The sequence below is a fragment of the Pseudophryne corroboree genome, chromosome 3, assembly GCF_028390025.1.
Source record: "Pseudophryne corroboree isolate aPseCor3 chromosome 3, aPseCor3.hap2, whole genome shotgun sequence".
NCBI classification, from domain to species: Eukaryota; Metazoa; Chordata; class Amphibia; order Anura; family Myobatrachidae; genus Pseudophryne; species Pseudophryne corroboree.
In genome coordinates this window covers 1,582,495-1,601,531 of record NC_086446.1, presented here as the reverse complement: position 1 = coordinate 1,601,531, position 19,037 = coordinate 1,582,495, and the positions used below count along the sequence as shown (strand labels likewise).

Below are 19,037 nucleotides of genomic sequence, written 5' to 3'. Positions count from 1 at the left end.
ACCACGCAACATATTTTCGCCAAATACGGCGATAATGCTTCGCGGTAACTTCCTTCCTTGCCTTTATCAAGGTAGGAATGACTTCTTCTGGAATGCCTTTTCCTTTTAGGATCTGGCATTCAAACGCCATGCCGTCAAACGCAGCCGCGGTAAGTCTTGAAAAAGACAAGGACCCTGCTGAAGCAGGTCCCTTCTCAGAAGTAGAGGCCACGGATCGTCCGTGACCATCTCTTGAAGTTCCGGGTACCAAGTCCTTCTTGGCCAATCCGGAGCCACTAGTCTTACTCCTCTTTGCCGTATAATCCTCAATACCTTTGGTATGAGAGGCAGAGGAGGAAACACATATACCGACTGGTACACCCAAGGTGTTACCAGCGCGTCCACAGCTATTGCCTGCGGATCTCTTGACCTGGCGCAATACCTGTCCAGTGTTTTGTTGAGGCGAGACGCCATCATGTCCACCATTGGTTTTACCCAACGGTTTAATAGCATGTGGAAAACTTCTGGATGAAGTCCCCACTCTCTCGGGTGAAGGTCGTGTCTGCTGAGGAAGTCTGCTTCCCAGTTGTCCACGCCCGGGATGAATACTGCTGACAGTGCTATCACGTGATTCTCCGCCCAGCGAAGGATCCTGGCAGCTTCTGCCATTGCCCTCCTGCTTCTTGTGCCGCCCTGTCTGTTTACATGGGCGACTGCCGTGATGTTGTCCGACTGGATCAACACCGGTCTTCCTTGAAGCAGAGGTTCCGCCTGGCTTAGAGCATTGTAGATTGCTCTTAGTTCCAGAATGCTTATGTGAAGAGACTTTTTCAGGCTCGACCACACTCCCTGGAAATTTCTTCCCTGTGTGACTGCTCCCCAGCCTCTCAGGCTGGCATCCGTGGTCACCAGGATCCAATCCTGCATGCCGAATCTGCGGCCCTCCAATAGATGAGCCTCCTGCAACCACCACAGAAGGGATACCCTTGTCCTCGGCGACAGGGTTATCCGCAGGTGCATCTGAAGATGCGACCCTGACCATTTGTCCAACAGATCCCTTTGCATGGAATCTGCCGAAAGGGATTGCTTCGTAAGAAGCTACCATTTTTTCCCAGGACTCTTGTGCATTGATGTACAGACACCTTTCCTGGTTTTAGGAGGTTCCTGACCAGGTCAGATAACTCCTTGGCTTTTTCTTCGGGAAGAAAAACCTTTTTCTGAACTGTGTCCAGAATCATCCCCAGGAACAGCAGACGAGTTGTCGGCATTAATTGGGATTTTGGAATATTCAGAATCCATCCGTGCTGCTTTAGCACCTCTTGAGATAGTGCTAAACCCATCTCTAGCTGTTCTCTGGACCTTGCCCTTATTAGGAGATCGTCCAAGTATGGGATAATTAATACGCCTTTTCTTCGAAGAAGAAATATTATCTCGGCCATTACCTTTGTAAAGACCCGAGGTGCCGTGGACAAACCAAACGGCAGCGTCTGAAACTGATAGTGACAGTTTTGTACAACGAACCTGAGGTACCCCTGGTGTGAGGGGTAATTGGAACGTGGAGATACGCATCCTTGATGTCCAAGGATACCATAAAGTCCCCTTCTTCCAGGTTCGCTATCACTGCTCTGAGTGATTCCATCTTGAACTTGAACTTCTTTATGTACAGGTTCAAGGACTTCAGATTTAGAATAGGCCTTACCGAGCCATCCGGCTTCGGTACCACAAAAAGAGTGGAATAATACCCCTTCCCTTGTTGTAGAAGAGGTACCTTGACTATCACCTGCTGAGAATACAGCTTGTGAATGGCTTCCAAAACCGTCTCCCTTTCTGAGGGGGACGTTGGTAAAGCAGACTTCAGGAAACGGCGAGGTGGCTCTGTCTCTAATTTCAACCTGTACCCCTGAGATATTATCTGCAGGATCCAGGGATTTACCTGCGAGTGAGCCCACTGCGCGCTGTAATTCTTGAGACGACCGCCTACCGCCCCCGAGTCCGCTTGCGAAGCCCCAGCGTCATGCTGAGGCTTTTGTAGAAGCCGGGGAGGGCTTCTGTTCCTGGGAAGGAGCTGCCTGTTGCTGTCTCTTCCCTCGTCCTCTGCCTCGTGGCAGATATGAATAGCCCTTTGCTCTCTTATTTTTAAAGGAACGAAAGGGCTGCGGTTGAAAGGTCGGTGCCTTTTTCTGTTGGGGAGTGACTTGAGGTAGAAAGGTGGATTTCCCGGCCGTAGCCGTGGCCACCAAATCCGATAGACCGACCCCAAATAACTCCTCTACGCATCGCCTGTCCACTGTCGTGTCCATAAAGCTCTTCTGGCCGAAATGGACATAGCACTTACCCGTGATGCCAGTGTGCAGATATCTCTCTGTGCATCACGCATATAAAGAAATGCATCCTTTATTTGTTCTAACGACAGTAAAATATTGTCCCTGTCCAGGGTATCAATATTTTCGATCAGGGACTCTGACCAAACTACCCCAGCACTGCACATCCAGGCAGTCGCAATAGCTGGTCGTAGTATAACACCTGCATGTGTGTATATACCTTTTTGGATATTTTCCATCCTCCTATCTGATGGATCTTTAAGTGCGGCCGTCTCAGGAGAGGGTAACGCCACTTGTTTTGATAAGCGTGTTAGCGCTTTGTCCACCCTAGGAGGTGTTTCCCAGCGCTCCCTAACCTCTGGCGGGAAAGGGTATAAAGCCAATAACTTCTTTGAAATTAGCAGTTTTTTATCGGGGCACCCCACGCTTCATCACACACGTCATTTAATTCTTCTGATTCGGTAAAAACTACTGGTAGTTTTTTCACACCCCACATAATACCCTGTTTAGTGGTACCTGTAGTATCAGCTAAATGTAACATCTCCTTTATTGCCAAAATCATATAACGTGTGGCCCTACTGGAAAATACGGTTGATTCGTCACCTTCACCACCGGAATCAGTGCCTGTGTCTGGGTCTGTGTCGACCGACTGAGGCAAGGGGCGTTTTACAGCCCCTGACGGTGTTTGAGGCGCCTGGACAGGCACTAATTGAGTGTCCGGCCGCCTCATGTCGGCAAACGACTGCTTAAGCGAGTTGACGCTATCCCGTAATTCCACAAATAAAGGCATCCATTCTGGTGTCGACCCCCTAGGAGGTGACATCCTCATATTTGGCAATTGCTCCGCCTCCACACCAATAACGTCCTCATACATGTCGACACACACGTACCGACACACAGCAGACACACAGGGAATGCTCTATACGAAGACAGGACCCACTAGCCCTTTGGGGAGACAGAGGGAGAGTCTGCCAGCACACACCAAAAAGCGCTATATAGGACAGGGATAGCATTATGATTAAGTGCTCCCTTATAGCTGCTTTTATATTAATATATTGCCATTTATTTTGCCCCCCCTCTCTGTTATACCCTGTTTCTGTAGTGCAGTGCAGGGGAGAGACCTGGGAGCCTTCCTGACCAGCGGAGCTGTGACAGAAAATGGCGCCGTGTGCTGAGGAGATAGGCCCCGCCCCTTTTTCGGCGGGCTCGTCTCCCGCTATTTAGTACATTTAGGCAGGGGTAAATATCTCCATATAGCCTCTGGGGCTATATGTGAGGTATTTTTAGCCTTTTTAAAGGTTTTCATTTGCCTCCCAGGGCGCCCCCCCCCCAGCGCCCTGCACCCTCAGTGACTGCCGTGTGAAGTGTGCTGAGAGGAAAATGGCGCACAGCTGCAGTGCTGTGCGCTACCTTAAGAAGACTGCAGGAGTCTTCAGCCGCCGATTCTGGACCTCTTCTTGCTTCAGCATCTGTGAGGGGGCCGGCGGCGTGGCTCCGGTGACCATCCAGGCTGTACCTGTGATCGTCCCTCTGGAGCTTCATGTCCAGTAGCCAAGAAGCCAATCCATCCTGCACGCAGGTGAGTTCACTTCTTCTCCCCTCTGTCCCTCGTTGCAGTGATCCTGTTGCCAGCAGGAATCACTGTAAAATAAAAAACCTAAGCTAAACTCTCTAAGCAGCTCTTTATGAGAGCCACCTAGAATTGCACCCTTCTCGGCCGGGCACAAAAATCTAACTGGAGTCTGGAGGAGGGTCATAGGGGGAGGAGCCAGTACACACCACCTGACCTGTAAAAGCTTTACTTTTGTGCCCTGTCTCCTGCGGAGCCGCTATTCCCCATGGTCCTTTCAGGAACCCCAGCATCCACTTAGGACGATAGAGAAAACTATGTACAAGTATTGCAGACAATCCGCACTTGGGATGGGCGCCCAGCATCCACTACGGACTACGAGAAATAGAATTATCGGTAAGTAAATTCTTATTTTCTCTGACGTCCTAAGTGGATGCTGGGGACTCCGTCAGGACCATGGGGATTATACCAAAGCTCCCAAACGGGCGGGAGAGTGCGGATGACTCTGCAGCACCGAATGAGAGAACTCCAGGTCCTCCTCAGCCAGGGTATCAAATTTGTAGAATTTTGCAAACGTGTTTGCCCCTGACCAAGTAGCAGCTCGGCAAAGTTGTAAAGCCGAGACCCCTCGGGCAGCCGCCCAAGATGAGCCCACCTTCCTTGTGGAATGGGCATTTACAGATTTTGGCTGTGGCAGGCCTGCCACAGAATGTGCAAGCTGAATTGTACTACAAATCCAACGAGCAATCGTCTGCTTAGAAGCAGGAGCACCCAGCTTGTTGGGTGCATACAGGATAAACAGCGAGTCAGTTTTCCTGACTCCAGCCGTCCTGGAAACATATATTTTCAGGGCCCTGACAACGTCTAGCAACTTGGAGTCCTCCAAGTCCCTAGTAGCCGCAGGCACCACAATAGGTTGGTTCAGGTGAAACGCTGACACCACCTTAGGGAGAAACTGGGGACGAGTCCGCAGTTCTGCCCTGTCCAAATGGAAAATCAGATTTGGGCTTTTGTGAGACAAAGCCGCCAATTCTGACACTCGCCTGGCCGAGGCCAGGGCCAACAGCATGGTCACTTTCCATGTGAGATATTTCAAATCCACAGATTTGAGCGGTTCAAACCAATGTGATTTGAGGAATCCCAGAACTACGTTGAGATCCCACGGTGCCACTGGAGGCACAAAAGGGGGTTGTATATGCAGTACTCCCTTGACGAATGTCTGGACTTCAGGAACTGAAGCATATTCTTTCTGGAAGAAAATCGACAGGGCCGAAATTTGAACCTTAATGGACCCCAATTTGAGGCCCATAGACACTCCTGTTTGCAGGAAATGCAGGAATCGACCGAGTTGAAATTCCTCCGTGGGAGCCTTCCTGGCCTCACACCACGCAACATATTTTCGCCAAATGCGGTGATAATGTTGTGCGGTCACCTCCTTCCTGGCTTTGACCAGGGTAGGTATGACCTCTTCCGGAATGCCTTTTTCCCTTAGGATCCGGCGTTCAATCGCCATGCCGTCAAACGCAGCCGCGGTAAGTCTTGGAACAGACAGGGTCCTTGCTGAAGCAAGTCCCTTCTTAGCGGCAGAGGCCATGGGTCCTCTGTGAGCATCTCTTGAAGTTCCGGGAACCAAGTCCTTCTTGGCCAATCCGGAGCCACAAGTATAGTTCTTACTCCTCTCCGTCTTATAATTCTCAGTACCTTGGGTATGAGAGGCAGAGGAGGGAACACATACACTGACTGGTACACCCACGGTGTTACCAGAGCGTCCACAGCTATTGCCTGAGGGTCCCTTGACATGGCGCAATACCTGTCCAGTTTTTTGTTGAGGCGAGACGCCATCATGTCCACCTTTGGTCTTTCCCAACGGTTCACAATCATGTGGAAGACTTCCGGATGAAGTCCCCACTCTCCCGGGTGGAGATCGTGTCTGCTGAGGAAGTCTGCTTCCCAGTTGTCCACTCCCGGAATGAACACTGCTGACAGTGCTATCACATGATTTTCCGCCCAGCGGAGAATCCTTGCAGCTTCTGCCATTGCCCTCCTGCTTCTTGTGCCGCCCTGTCTGTTTACGTGGGCGACTGCCGTGATGTTGTCCGACTGGATCAGCACCGGTTGACCTTGAAGCAGAGGTCTTGCTAGGCTTAGAGCATTGTAAATTGCCCTTAACTCCAGTATGTTTATGTGAAGTGAAGTCTCCAGACTTGACCACACTCCCTGGAAATTTCTTCCCTGTGTGACTGCTCCCCAGCCCCTCAGGCTGGCATCCGTGGTCACCAGGACCCAGTCCTGAATGCCGAATCTGCGGCCCTCTAGTAGATGAGCACTCTGCAGCCACCACAGAAGAGACACCCTTGTCCTTGGAGACAGGGTTATCCGCTGATGCATCTGAAGATGCGATCCGGACCATTTGTCCAGCAGATCCCACTGAAAAGTTCTTGCGTGAAATCTGCCGAATGGAATCGCTTCGTAGGAAGCCACCATTTTTCCCAGGACCCTTGTGCAATAATGCACTGACACTTTTCCTGGTTTTAGGAGGTTCCTGACTAGCTCGGATAACTCCCTGGCTTTCTCCTCCGGGAGAAACACCTTTTTCTGGACTGTGTCCAGAATCATCCCTAGGAACAGCAGACGTGTCGTCGGGATCAGCTACGATTTTGGAATATTTAGAATCCACCCGTGCTGTTGTAGCAGTATCCGAGATAGTGCTACTCCGACCTCCAACTGTTCCCTGGACTTTGCCCTTATCAGGAGATCGTCCAAGTAAGGGATAATTAAGACGCCTTTTCTTCGAAGAAGAATCATCATTTCGGCCATTACCTTGGTAAAGACCCGGGGTGCCGTGGACAATCCAAACGGCAGCGTCTGAAACTGATAGTGACAGTTCTGTACTACGAACCTGAGGTACCCTTGGTGAGAAGGGCAAATTGGGACATGGAGGTAAGCATCCTTGATGTCCAGGGACACCATATAGTCCCCTTCTTCCAGGTTCGCTATCACTGCTCTGAGTGACTCCATCTTGAATTTGAACCTTTGTATGTAAGTGTTCAAAGATTTCAGATTTAAAATAGGTCTCACCGAGCCGTCTGGCTTCGGTACCACAAATAGTGTGGAATAATACCCCTATACTGCCTCCCTGTCGGAGGGAGACATTGGTAAAGCAGACTTCAGGAACCTGCGAGGGGGAGACGTCTCGAATTCCAATCTGTACCCCTGGGATACTACCTGTAGGATCCAGGGGTCCACTTGCGAGTGAGCCCACTGCGCGCTGAAACTCTTGAGACGACCCCCCACCGCACCTGAGTCCGCTTGTAAGGCCCCAGCGTCATGCTGAGGACTTGGCAGAAGCGGTGGAGGGCTTCTGTTCCTGGGAAGGGGCTGCCTGCTGCAGTCTTTTTCCCTTTCCTCTACCCCGGGGCAGATATGACTGGCCTTTTGCCCGCTTGCCCTTATGGGAACGAAAGGACTGAGGCTGAAAAGACGGTGTCTTTTTCTGCTGAGGTGACTTGGGGTAAAAAGGTGGATTTTCCAGCTGTTGCCGTGGCCACCAGGTCCGATAGACCGACCCCAAATAACTCCTCCCCTTTATACGGCAATACTTCCATGTGCCGTTTGGAATCCGCATCACCTGACCACTGTCGTGTCCATAAACATCTTCTGGCAGAAATGGACATCGCACTTACTCTCGATGCCAGAGTGCAAATATCCCTCTGTGCATCACGCATATATAGAAATGCATCCTTTAAATGCTCTATAGTCAATAAAATACTGTCCCTGTCAAGGGTATCAATATTTTCAGTCAGGGACTCCGACCAAGCCACCCCAGCGCTGCACATCCAGGCTGAGGCAATTGCTGGTCGCAGTATAACACCAGTATGTGTGTATATACTTTTTAGGACATTTTCCAGCTTCCTATCAGCTGGCTCCTTGAGGGCGGCCGTATCCGGAGATGGTAACGCCACTTGTTTTGATAAGCGTGTGAGTGCCTTATCCACCCTAGGGGGTGTTTCCCAACGCGCCCTAACTTCTGGCGGGAAAGGGTATAATGCCAATAATTTCTTTGATATCAGCAATTTTTTATCGGGGGAAACCAACGCATCATCACACACTTAATTTAATTCATCTGATTCAGGAAAAACTACGGGTAGTTTTTTCACACCCCACATAATACCCTTTTTTGTGGTACTTGTAGTATCAGAAATATGCAAAGCCTCCTTCATTGCCGTGATCATGTAACGTGTGGCCCTACTGGAAAATACGTTTGTTTCTTCACCGTCGACACTGGAGTCAGTGTCCGTGTCTGTGTCTGTGTCGACCGACTGAGGTAATGGGCGCTTTAGAGCCCGACTGTGTTTGAGACGCCTGGACAGGCACTAACTGATTTGCCGGCTGTCTCATGTCGTCAACAGTTTTTTGTAAAGTGCTGACACTATCACGTAATTCCTTAAATAAGACCATCCAGTCAGGTGTCGACTCCCTAGGGGGTGACATCACTAATACAGGCAATTGCTCCGCCTCCACACCATTTTCCTCCTCATACATGTCGACACACGCGTACCGACACACAGCACACACACAGGGAATGCTCTGATAGAGGACAGGACCCCACTAGCCCTTTGGGGAGACAGAGGGAGAGTTTGCCAGCACACACCAGAGCGCTATATATGTATAGGGACAACCTTATAAGTAAGTGTTTCTCCCTTATAGCTGCTATATATGTTTATATGCCAAATTAGTGCCCCCCCCCCTCTCTTTTTTACCCTGTTTCTGTAGTGCAGGACTGCAGGGGAGAGTCAGGGAGACGTCCTTCCAGCGGAGCTGTGAGGGAAAATGGCGCTTGTGTGCTGAGGAGATAGGCCCCGCCCCCTTCACGGCGGCCTTTCTCCCGCTTTTTATGAGGTAAAATGGCAGGGGTTAAATACATCCATATAGCCCAGGAGCTATATGTGATGTATTTTTAGCCATATATAGTGTTTACATTGCGTCTCAGGGCGCCCCCCCCCCCAGCGCCCTGCACCCTCAGTGACCGGAGTGTGAAGTGTGCTGAGAGCAATGGCGCACAGCTGCAGTGCTGTGCGCTACCTTTCTTGAAGACAGGACGTCTTCTGCCGCCGATTTCTGGACCTCTTCACTCTTCTGGCTCTGTAAGGGGGCCGGCGGCGCAGCTCCGGGACCCATCCATGGCTGGGCCTGTGATCGTCCCTCTGGAGCTAATGTCCAGTAGCCAAGAAGCCCAATCCACTCTGCACGCAGGTGAGTTCTCTTCTTCTCCCTTTAGTCCCTCGATGCAGTGAGCCTGTTGCCAGCAGGACTCACTGAAAATAAAAAACCTAAGTCTAACTTTTACTCTAAGCAGCTCAGGAGAGCCACCTAGATTGCACCCTTCTCGGCCGGGCACAAAAACCTAACTGAGGCTTGGAGGAGGGTCATATGGGGAGGAGCCAGTGCACACCACCTAGTCCTAAAGCTTTTATTTTTGTGCCCTGTCTCCTGCGGAGCCGCTAATCCCCATGGTCCTGACGGAGTCCCCAGCATCCACTTAGGACGTCAGAGAAATGCCCCATTCCCAGCAGTCACCTCTCCAGTCAGCACCCAGACACGTCCCCCGGTGTTACTGTATAATGTCCCATTCCCAGCAGTCACCTCTCCAGTCATCACCTAGACACGTCCCTCGGTGTTACTGTATAACGCCCCATTCCCAGCAGTCACCTCTCCAGTCATCATCCAGACACATCCCCTGGTGTTACTGTATAATGCCCCATTCCCAGCAGTCACCTCTCCAGTCATCACCCAGACACGTCCCTCGGTGTTACTGTATAATGCCCCATTCCCAGCAGTCACCTCTCCAGTCATCACCAAGACACATCCTCTGGTGTTACTGTATAATGCCCCACTCCCAGCAATCACCTCTCCAGTCATCACCCAGACACAACCCTGGTGTTACTGTATAATTCCCCATTCCCAGCAGTCACCTCTCCAGTCATCACCCAGACACGTCCCTCGGTGTTACTGTATAATGCCCCATTCCCAGCAGTCACCTCTCCAGTCATCATCCAGACACATCCCCTGGTGTTACTGTATAATTCCCCATTCCCAGCAGTCACCTCTCCAGTCATCACCCAGACACGTCCCTCTGTGTTACTGTATAATGCCCCATTCCCAGCAGTCACCTCTCCAGTCATCACCAAGACACATCCTCTGGTGTTACTGTATAATGCCCCACTCCCAGCAATCACCTCTCCAGTCATCACCCAGACACGTCCCCCGGTGTTACTGTATAATGCCCCATTCATAGCAGTCATCTCTCCAGTCATCACCCAGACACATCCCCTGGTGTTCCTGTATAATACCCCATCCCCAGCAGTCACCTCTCCAGTCATCACCCAGACACATCCTCTGGTGTTACTGTATAATGTCCCATTCCCAGCAGTCACCTCTCCAGTCATCACCCAGACACGTCCCCTGGTGTTACTGTATAATGCCCCATTCCCAGCAGTCACCTCTCCAGTCATCACCCAGACACATTCTCTGGTGTTACTGTATAATGCCCCATTCCCAGCAGTCACCTCTCCAGTCATCACCCAGACACGTCCCCCGGTGTTACTGTATAATGTCCCATTCCCAGCAGTCAATTCTCCAGTCACCACCTCGACATGTCCCCCGGTGTTACTGTATAATGGCCAATTCCCACCTCTCCAGTCAGACCTCGGACACATCCCCTGGTGTTACTGTATAATGTCCCATTCCCAGCAGTCAATTCTCCAGTTACCACCTGGACACGTCCCCAGCTGTTACTGTATAATGCCCCATTCCCACCTCTCCAGTCAGACCTCGGACACATCCCCTGGTGTTACTGTATAATGTCCCATTCCCAGCAGACACCTCTCCAGTCAGCAGCTGAATGATTTTGTTGGTTAGTTCCAGGATCTTCTGGTCATTGTGTCTCTCGTGTATCAGTGAGTGAGGTGGAGGCACCGTGATGGGGCTCTGGGTCCTGCTCAGTCCTTCTGACACATGGGGACGGCTGCTGGGTGCCTGACACTCACCGGATGTCTTCTTCACTACTGTGTAACCCTGTGTATTGGGGGAGAAATCATATATCACTTAATACACTCCCAGATCCCCTCACCTCCCAAGTCATGTCCCTGTATTATTACTATAGATATAAGTGACGTCACTGTGACGCTCCCAGATCCCCTCACCTCCCCAGTCATGTCCCTGTATTATTACTTAGTGTTCATTCTAGCACCCTGCACCTTTCAAATCCTGTGCAGTTCCTTGTTCCTGCCTTGGGTGTCGCTCTCTGCACTGGTTCTTCACAGCACACACAGGTCTGTATCACAGCACTGAGTAACAGATAAGAGTGTGCTGAAAAGCACCACAGCAGAGAGCGACACCCAGGCAGGAAGGAGGAACTGCACAGATTTTGCAGTTGTGCAGGGTGGTAGAATGAACACTAATTACTATAGATAGAAGTGACGTCACTGTGACACTTCCAGATCCCCTCACCTCTCCAGTCATGTCCCTGTATTATTACTATAGATAGTAGTGATGTCACTGTGACACTCCCAGACCCCCTCACCTCTCCAGTCATGTCCCTGTATTATTACTATAGATAGTAGTGATGTCACTGTGACACTCCCAGACCCCCTCACCTCTCCAGTTAGCAGGTAGATGATCTTCAGGGTGATATTTATTAACCTCCCAGCCTTGTGACTCCTGTCACTGTCTATCCTCAGTGAATCAGTGAGAATGCAGGATGCACGATTTGTAGTAAAGACACCTGGGGTGTCTAAAAATAAAAATTATACATATAAAACATAGTCTGAGTAATACTGTGTGACCAGTAAGTCCCCCCTTTCCCCCAGACATAGAGCCCTGGTGTCTGTGTCCCTCAGATGTTCCTGTGTCCTCGTTCATAAGACTCCTCAGCGCTGTTTTGCTTATTGAATTGTATTGTCCAGTATTGCTGTATTGTTTTTCTCCCAACGTATTAAGTGCAATTTGCACACTGGTCCCCACTGATCACTATCTACAGGTAATACTATATTATAATAACAGGGAACCACAAACTACTCTCCTTGTATAATAATAATAATAATAGGACACCACAGGCTGCTCTACCTGTATAGCAAGAAGCCAAAGGCTGCTCCCCCTGTATACCATGGCACCACAGGCTGCTCTTACTGGAACATTAGGACACCACATGCTGCTCTGCCTGTATAGCAAGAAGCCACAGGCTGCTCCCCCTGTATAGCTGGATGCCACAGGCCACTCAATCCTGTATACTATGGCACCACAGGCTGCTTGTACTGGAACATTAGGACACCACAGGCTGCTCTGCCTGTATAGCAAGAAGCCACAGGCTGCTCCCCCTGTATAGCTGGATGCCACAGGCTACTCAATCCTGTATACTATGGCACCACAGGCTGCTTGTACTGGAACATTAGGACACCACAGGCTGCTCACCCTGTATAGCAAGAAGCCACAGGTTGCTCCCCCTGTATACTAAAAACAGGACACCACAGGATCACTCTCTCTGAATAATAATAACAAGACACCACAGGCAGCTCCACCTGTATAATAATAATAATAACAACAACAGGACACCACAGGCTGCTTCCCCTGTATAATAATAACAGGACACCACAGGATGCTCCTCCTGTATAATATTAATAATAATAACAGGACACCACAGGCTGCTCCGCCCATATAATAATAATGACACCACAGGTTGCTTTCCTGTATAATTATAATTATAATAATAATAGGGCACCACAGGCTGCTCCCCCTGTATAATAACAACAGGACACCACAGGCTGCTCCACCTGTATAATAATAATAATAAAAGGACACCACAGACTGCTCCCCCTATACAGTAAGACACCACAGGCCACTCCCTCTGAATACTATGGCACCACAGCCTGCTCCCCCTGTATATTAGGGCGCCATTACCCGCTGCTGCAGCCGGACACAGCGATGCCTCCTCTCGGCGTTGATCCAACACCCGGAAGTGGCTGTTGAAAGGAAAGAGCGCAAGTGTGAGGGTGGAACGCACAGACCGGAAGTGTGGGGGTGCAACGCACAGACCGGAAGTGTGAGGGTGCAACGCACAGACCGGAAGTGTGAGGGTGGAACGCACAGACCGGAAAGAGTAAGTGCGCTTGGTAAGGGGGAGGGAGAAGCAAAGTGTTCCCCATAGTTATACCGCAGATATTTGGTACCTGCACGTATGTATATATATCTATATATAATATATCTATATATCTATCTATCTATCTATATATATATATATATATATATATATATATATATATATATATATATATATATATATATACGTATAGATATACATATATATATATACATATATATATACACACATATATATATATATATATATATAAAAAAAATAGTGGCAGAGTAAGTAGGAAATAAATATTTATAAAAAGCTCCTCCATTTCTATGCAGGATATAATAATACATATATGACAACTCATAGAACAGTACTGTCAGTAAATGAATAATCCATCTCATATAGCGATACTGTAGGTGTATAAACACTTTATAATGATCACAAGCTCTGTATCAGAATGTATCTTTGTCCACAGCTGTATCACAGAGCAATAATATAATAGTGTCTCATATAAAGAAACACTGGGGGTAATTCAGGTCTGATCGCAGCAGCAAATTTGTTAGCTAATGGGCAAAACCGCGGGGGGGGTCATTCCGACTCGGTCGCACGCAGCGGTTGAGACTGCGCACGCTGTCGCCGGGCAACTACTCCGGGAAGGAGGAAAGCGGTCGCAGCGGCGACCGCAAGAAGATTGACAGGAGGCAGGCGTGTTGGGGCGTCATCTGACCGTTTCCCGGAATGGTCCAGCGTACACAGGCGTGTCCAGGCGTTTTGAGGGCGGTTGTCTGACGTCAAATCCGGGACCTGCATCGCTGGACCCGTCGCACTAGTTAAGTAGCTGCAGGGCTGGTCTTGTTTTGCTATAGGCGGCGTCAGGTTGATCGCACGAACAGCAAAAAGTTGCTACCTGCGATCAACTCGGAATGACCCCCCATGTGCACTGCAGGTGGGGTAGATGTAACGTGCAGAGAGAGTTAGATTTGGGTGGGTTATTTTGTTTCTGTGCAGGGAAAATACTGGCTGCTTTATTATTACACTGCAATTTAGATTTCAGTTTGAACACACTCCACCCAAATCTGCACATGTTACATCTGCCCCACCTGCAGTAAAACATGGTTTTGCCCAGTTACTTTCTTTTATTGCTTTATATACAAACATGGGGGGTCATTCCGAGTTGTTCGCTCGGTAAAAATCTTCGCATCGCAGCGATTTTCCGCTTAGTGCGCATGCGCAATGTTCGCACTGCGACTGCGCCAAGTAAATTTGCTATGCAGTTAGGTATTTTACTCACGGCTTTTTCATCGTTCTGGAGATCGTAATGTGATTGACAGGAAATGGGTGTTACTGGGCAGAAACTGGCCGTTTTATGGGCGTGTGGGAAAAAACGCTACCGTTTCCGGGAAAAACGCAGGAGTGGCCGGAGAAACGGGGGAGTGTCTGGGCGAACGCTGGGTGTTTTTGTGACGTCAAACCAGGAACGACAAGCACTGAACTGATCGCAGATGCCGAGTAAGTCTGGAGCTACTCAGAAACTGCTACGAGGTGTGTAATCGCAATATTGCGAAAACATCGTTCGTAATTTTAAGACGCTAAGATTCACTCCCAGTAGGCGGCGGCTTAGCGTGTGCAAATCTGCAAAAATCAGCTTGCGAGCAAACAACTCGGAATGACCCCCATGAATCAGGCCCAAGGTGTCCACGGATGTGAAGGATGTGAAGGACACATACTTATAAGTTCCGATCAAGGAGGGGCACCAGTGCCTTCTCAGAGTTGCTGTGCACTCTGGCCTCTTTCACTTTCAGGCTGTACTCTTTGAATAGCCTCAGTGAATAGAGCATTCTCCAACGTCATGACAGGTACGGCTGACCTCTGATCTCAGAGGTAATGGTCCTCCTTTACTTGAAGTACCTGCTGATCAAGGCAAATTCTCTGGGCTTGTGGTCTCTGGAGACAGCGAAGACCTTGGAGAGGCTCACAGGGCTATTGTCAATTTCAAGTCCAGCCTGACTTGTCACCAGAAGGTGATCTTCCTGGGCCTTCTTTACAACATGCCTCTACAGCAGGTGGTCTTACTGATGGACACAATGGTGGTCATTCTGACCCGTTCGCACGCAGCGGTTTTTCGCTGCTGTGCGAACGGGTGCGGAATGCGCATGTGCGACGTTGCCTGGCGACAGGGGTCACCGGTTTACGTTGCGGCTTCCGATGGGATAAGAAGATTGACAGCAAGGAGGCGTGGAGGAGCGGATCCGGACCACTGGAGAGCGTTTTCGGAGAGTGGTGAGTATAACGCAGGCATGTCCAGGACAACGGAGGGCAGAGGTGTGACATCAAAGCCGGGCCCATCATCGCTAGATCCATCACACAGGGTAAGTATGTCCAGGGCTACTCTTCTTCTGCTTGATTTTTTTTTTTTAGCTTAGCAGGGCTGCACAAGCGAACGCAACTCTGCTAAGCTACAATACACTCCCCCATAGTCGTGGACTATTGATCGCAGCTAAAAGCTGCTGGCTGCGATCAACTCGGAATGACCACCAATGTCTCTCACTACAGGGACTGTTGAATCCCCTGTTGTCTACCAGACAAGTATCAGTTTACCATTGCAGGATGGCCCTGGGGATGATGGTGACCACGTTCGAATCCGTCTCATACATGGGAATTGAACAGATTTATGAAAAGCTCCTCAGACAGTCCCCAGGGATGTGTCGCTCACTCAGCTACTGGCTGACAAAGAAACAGTCTCAACAGTGGTTCTCCATCTGGGTCTTGGAGGGTAGTGTGGAATCAGATTTTTAGAAAGCAACCATAATGTTTCATGGCAGCCATGATTGTTCTCTGTCCTGGTTTATTCATTAGCAATTTACTAGGAGCGAGATGGAACTCTCAGCAAGATAACAGTGAAGCTGACTATTCATTTATAATTGTACAAGTGAGAAGAATAGGTCTGTTGATAACAGAATAGAATAATGTTCCAATTAAAATAAGATTTTAAACCTACCGGTAAATCTTTTTCTCCTAGTCCGTAGAGGATGCTGGGGACTCCGTAAGGACCATGGGGTATAGACGGGCTCCGCAGGAGACATGGGCACTATAAAGAACTTTAGAATGGGTGTGCACTGGCTCCTCCCTCTATGCCCCTCCTCCAGACCTCAGTTAGAGAAACTGTGCCCAGAGGAGATGGACAACACGAGGAAAGGATTTTGGTAATCTAAGGGCAAGATTCATACCAGCCCACACCAATCATACCATATAACATGGAACTATGCAACCAGTTAACAGTATGAACAAACTACAGTAACGGTCCAAGACCGATTTAAACTGTAACATAACCCTTATGTAAGCAACAACTATATACAAGCCTTGCAGATTTTGTCCGCACTGGGACGGGCGCCCAGCATCCTCTACGGACTAGGAGAAAACGATTTACCGGTAGGTTTAAAATCTTATTTTCTCTTACGTCCTAGAGGATGCTGGGGACTCCGTAAGGACCATGGGGTTTATACCAAAGCTCCAGAAAGGGCGGGAGAGTGCGGACGACTCTGCAGCACCGACTGAGCAAACGCAAGGTCCTCATCAGCCAGGGTATCAAACTAATAGAACTTTGCAAAAGTGTTTGAACCTAACCAGGTAGCTGCTCGGCAAAGCTGTAAAGCCAAGACGCCTCGGGCAGCCACCCAAGAAGAGGCCACCTTCCTAGTGAAATGGGCCTTTACCGAATTTGGAAACGGCAAACCTGCCGTAGAATGAGCCTGCTGAATCGTGTTACAGATCCAGCGAGCAATAGTCTGCTTCGAAGCAGGAGCGCCAACTTTGTTGGCTGCATACAGGACAAACAGTGCTTCTGTTTTCCTAACCCGAGCCGTCCTGGCGACATAGATTCTTAAGGCCCTGACTACATCCAGGGACTTGGAATCCTCCAAGTCACCCGTAGCCACAGGCACCACAATAGGTTGGTTCATATGAAATGTAGAAACGACCTTAGGCAAAAATTGAGGACCAGTCCTCAACTCTGCTCTATCCACATGGAAAGTCAAATAGGGGCTCTTGTGAGACAAGGCCGCCAATTCGGACACCCACCTTGCAGATGCCAAGACCACCTTCCAAGTGAGAAATTTAAATTCAACCGTTTGAAGAGGTTCAAACCAGTGAGACTTCAGGAACCATAACACCACGTTAAGGTCCCAAGGTGCCACTGGGGGCACAAAAGGAGGCTGGATGTGCAGCACTCCCTTTACAGAAGTCTGGACTTCTGAGAGAGAAGCCAATTCCTTCTGAAAGAAAATAGACAGGGCCGAAATCTGTACCTTAATGGAGCCTAATTTTAGGCTCATATCCACTCCTGTCTGTAGAAAGTGGAGAAAACGGCCCAGATGGAAATCTTCCGTAGGAGCATTCTTGGCTTCACACCAAGAAACATACTTCCTCCAGATACGGTGATAATGTTTCGCCGTCACTTCCTTCCTAGCCTTTATCAGAGTAGGGATGACTTCCTCCGGAATACCTTTCCCAGCTAGGATTCGGTGTTCAACCGCCATGCCGTCAAACGTAACCGCGGTAAGTCTTGGAACACGCAGGGCCCCTGTTGCAACAGGTCCTTCCTGAGAGGAAGAGGCCATGATCTTCTGTGAGCATCTCCTGAAGCTCTGAATACCAGGCCCTTCGAGGCCAATCTGGAACAATGAGTATTGTTTTCACTCTTTTTTTGTCTTACGATTCTCAATATTTTTGAGATGAGAGGAAGAGGGGGGAAAACATAGACCGACTGAAACACCCATGGTGTCACTAGGGCATCCACCGTTACTGCCTGAGGGTCCCTTGACCTGGCACAATACCTCCGAAGCTTCTTGTTAAGGCGGAACGCCATCATGTCTATGTGAGGAATTCCCCAAAGACTTGTTATCTCTGTAAAAACTTCTTGATGAAGTCCCCACTCTCCTGGATGGAGATCGTGTCGGCTGAGGAAGTCTGCTTCCCAGTTGTCCACTCCCGGAATGAAGACCGCTGACAGAGCGCTTACGTGATTTTCCGCCCAGCGAAGAATCCTGGTGGCTTCCGCCATTGCCACTCTGCTCCTTGTCCCGACTTGGCGGTTTACATGAGCCACGGCTGTGACATTGTCTGATTGAATCAGAACCGGTAGGTCGCGAAGAATATTCTCCGCTTGTCATAGGCCGTTGTATATGGCCCTCAATTCCAGTATGTTGATGTGTAGACAAGCCTCCTGGCTTGACCATAGCCCCTGAAAATTTCTTCCTTGTGTGACTGCTCCACATCCTCTGAGGCACGCGTCCGTGGTCACCAGAACCCAGTCTTGAATGCCGAACCTGCGACCCTCTAGAAGGTGAGCACTTTGCAGCCACCACATGAGAGACACCCTGGCCCTGGGGGACAGGCTTATCTTCTGATGTATTTGTAGATGGGACCCGGACCACTTGTCCAGGAGGTCCCACTGAAATGTCCTTGCATGAAACCTGCCGAAGGGGATGGCCTCGTAGGCTGCCACCATTTTCCCCAGAACTCGAGTGCATTGATGAACAGACACTCTTTTTGGTTTTAGCAGGTCTCTGATCATGTTCTGGAGGTCCTGGGCTTTTTCCATCGGGAGAAAAACCCTCTTCTGTTCCGTGTCCAGAATCATGACTAGGAATGATAGTCGAGTCGTTGGAATCAATTGTGACTTTGGCAGATTGAGAATACAACAGTGTTGTTGTAGCACTCTCAGGGAGAGCGACACGCTCTTCTGCAATTGATCTCTCGATCTTGCTTTTATCAGTAGATCATCCAAGTATGGGATAATTGTGACTCCCTGCCTGCACAGAAGCACCATCATCTTGGTGAAAATCCTCGGGGCCGTGGAAAGCCCAAACGGCAATGTCTGAAACTGGTAATGACAGCGAATCTCAGGTATGCCTGATGAGGAGGATATATGGGGACATGAAGGTATGCTTCCTTTATGTCGAGTGACACCATAAAATCTCCCCCTTCCAGACTGGAGATCACTGCCCAGAGCGATTCCATCTTGAATTGGAAC

The 19,037-nt window shown here is 49.5% G+C and overlaps 1 protein-coding gene across 1 annotated transcript in view; it reads right to left on the bottom strand.

The window, feature by feature from the left end:
- The window catches only part of LOC135056375 (uncharacterized), a 113,731-nt gene that overhangs the window by 32,641 nt on the left and 62,053 nt on the right, over nucleotides 1–19,037 (bottom strand). The window contains exons 9-11 of the mRNA XM_063961454.1: nucleotides 12,826–13,033; nucleotides 11,526–11,662; nucleotides 10,753–10,944 (exon numbers count right to left, since the gene is read on the bottom strand). Coding sequence (XP_063817524.1) covers nucleotides 10,753–10,944; nucleotides 11,526–11,662; nucleotides 12,826–13,033 — 537 coding nt within the window. The remainder of the gene's footprint in view (nucleotides 1–10,752; nucleotides 10,945–11,525; nucleotides 11,663–12,825; nucleotides 13,034–19,037) is intronic.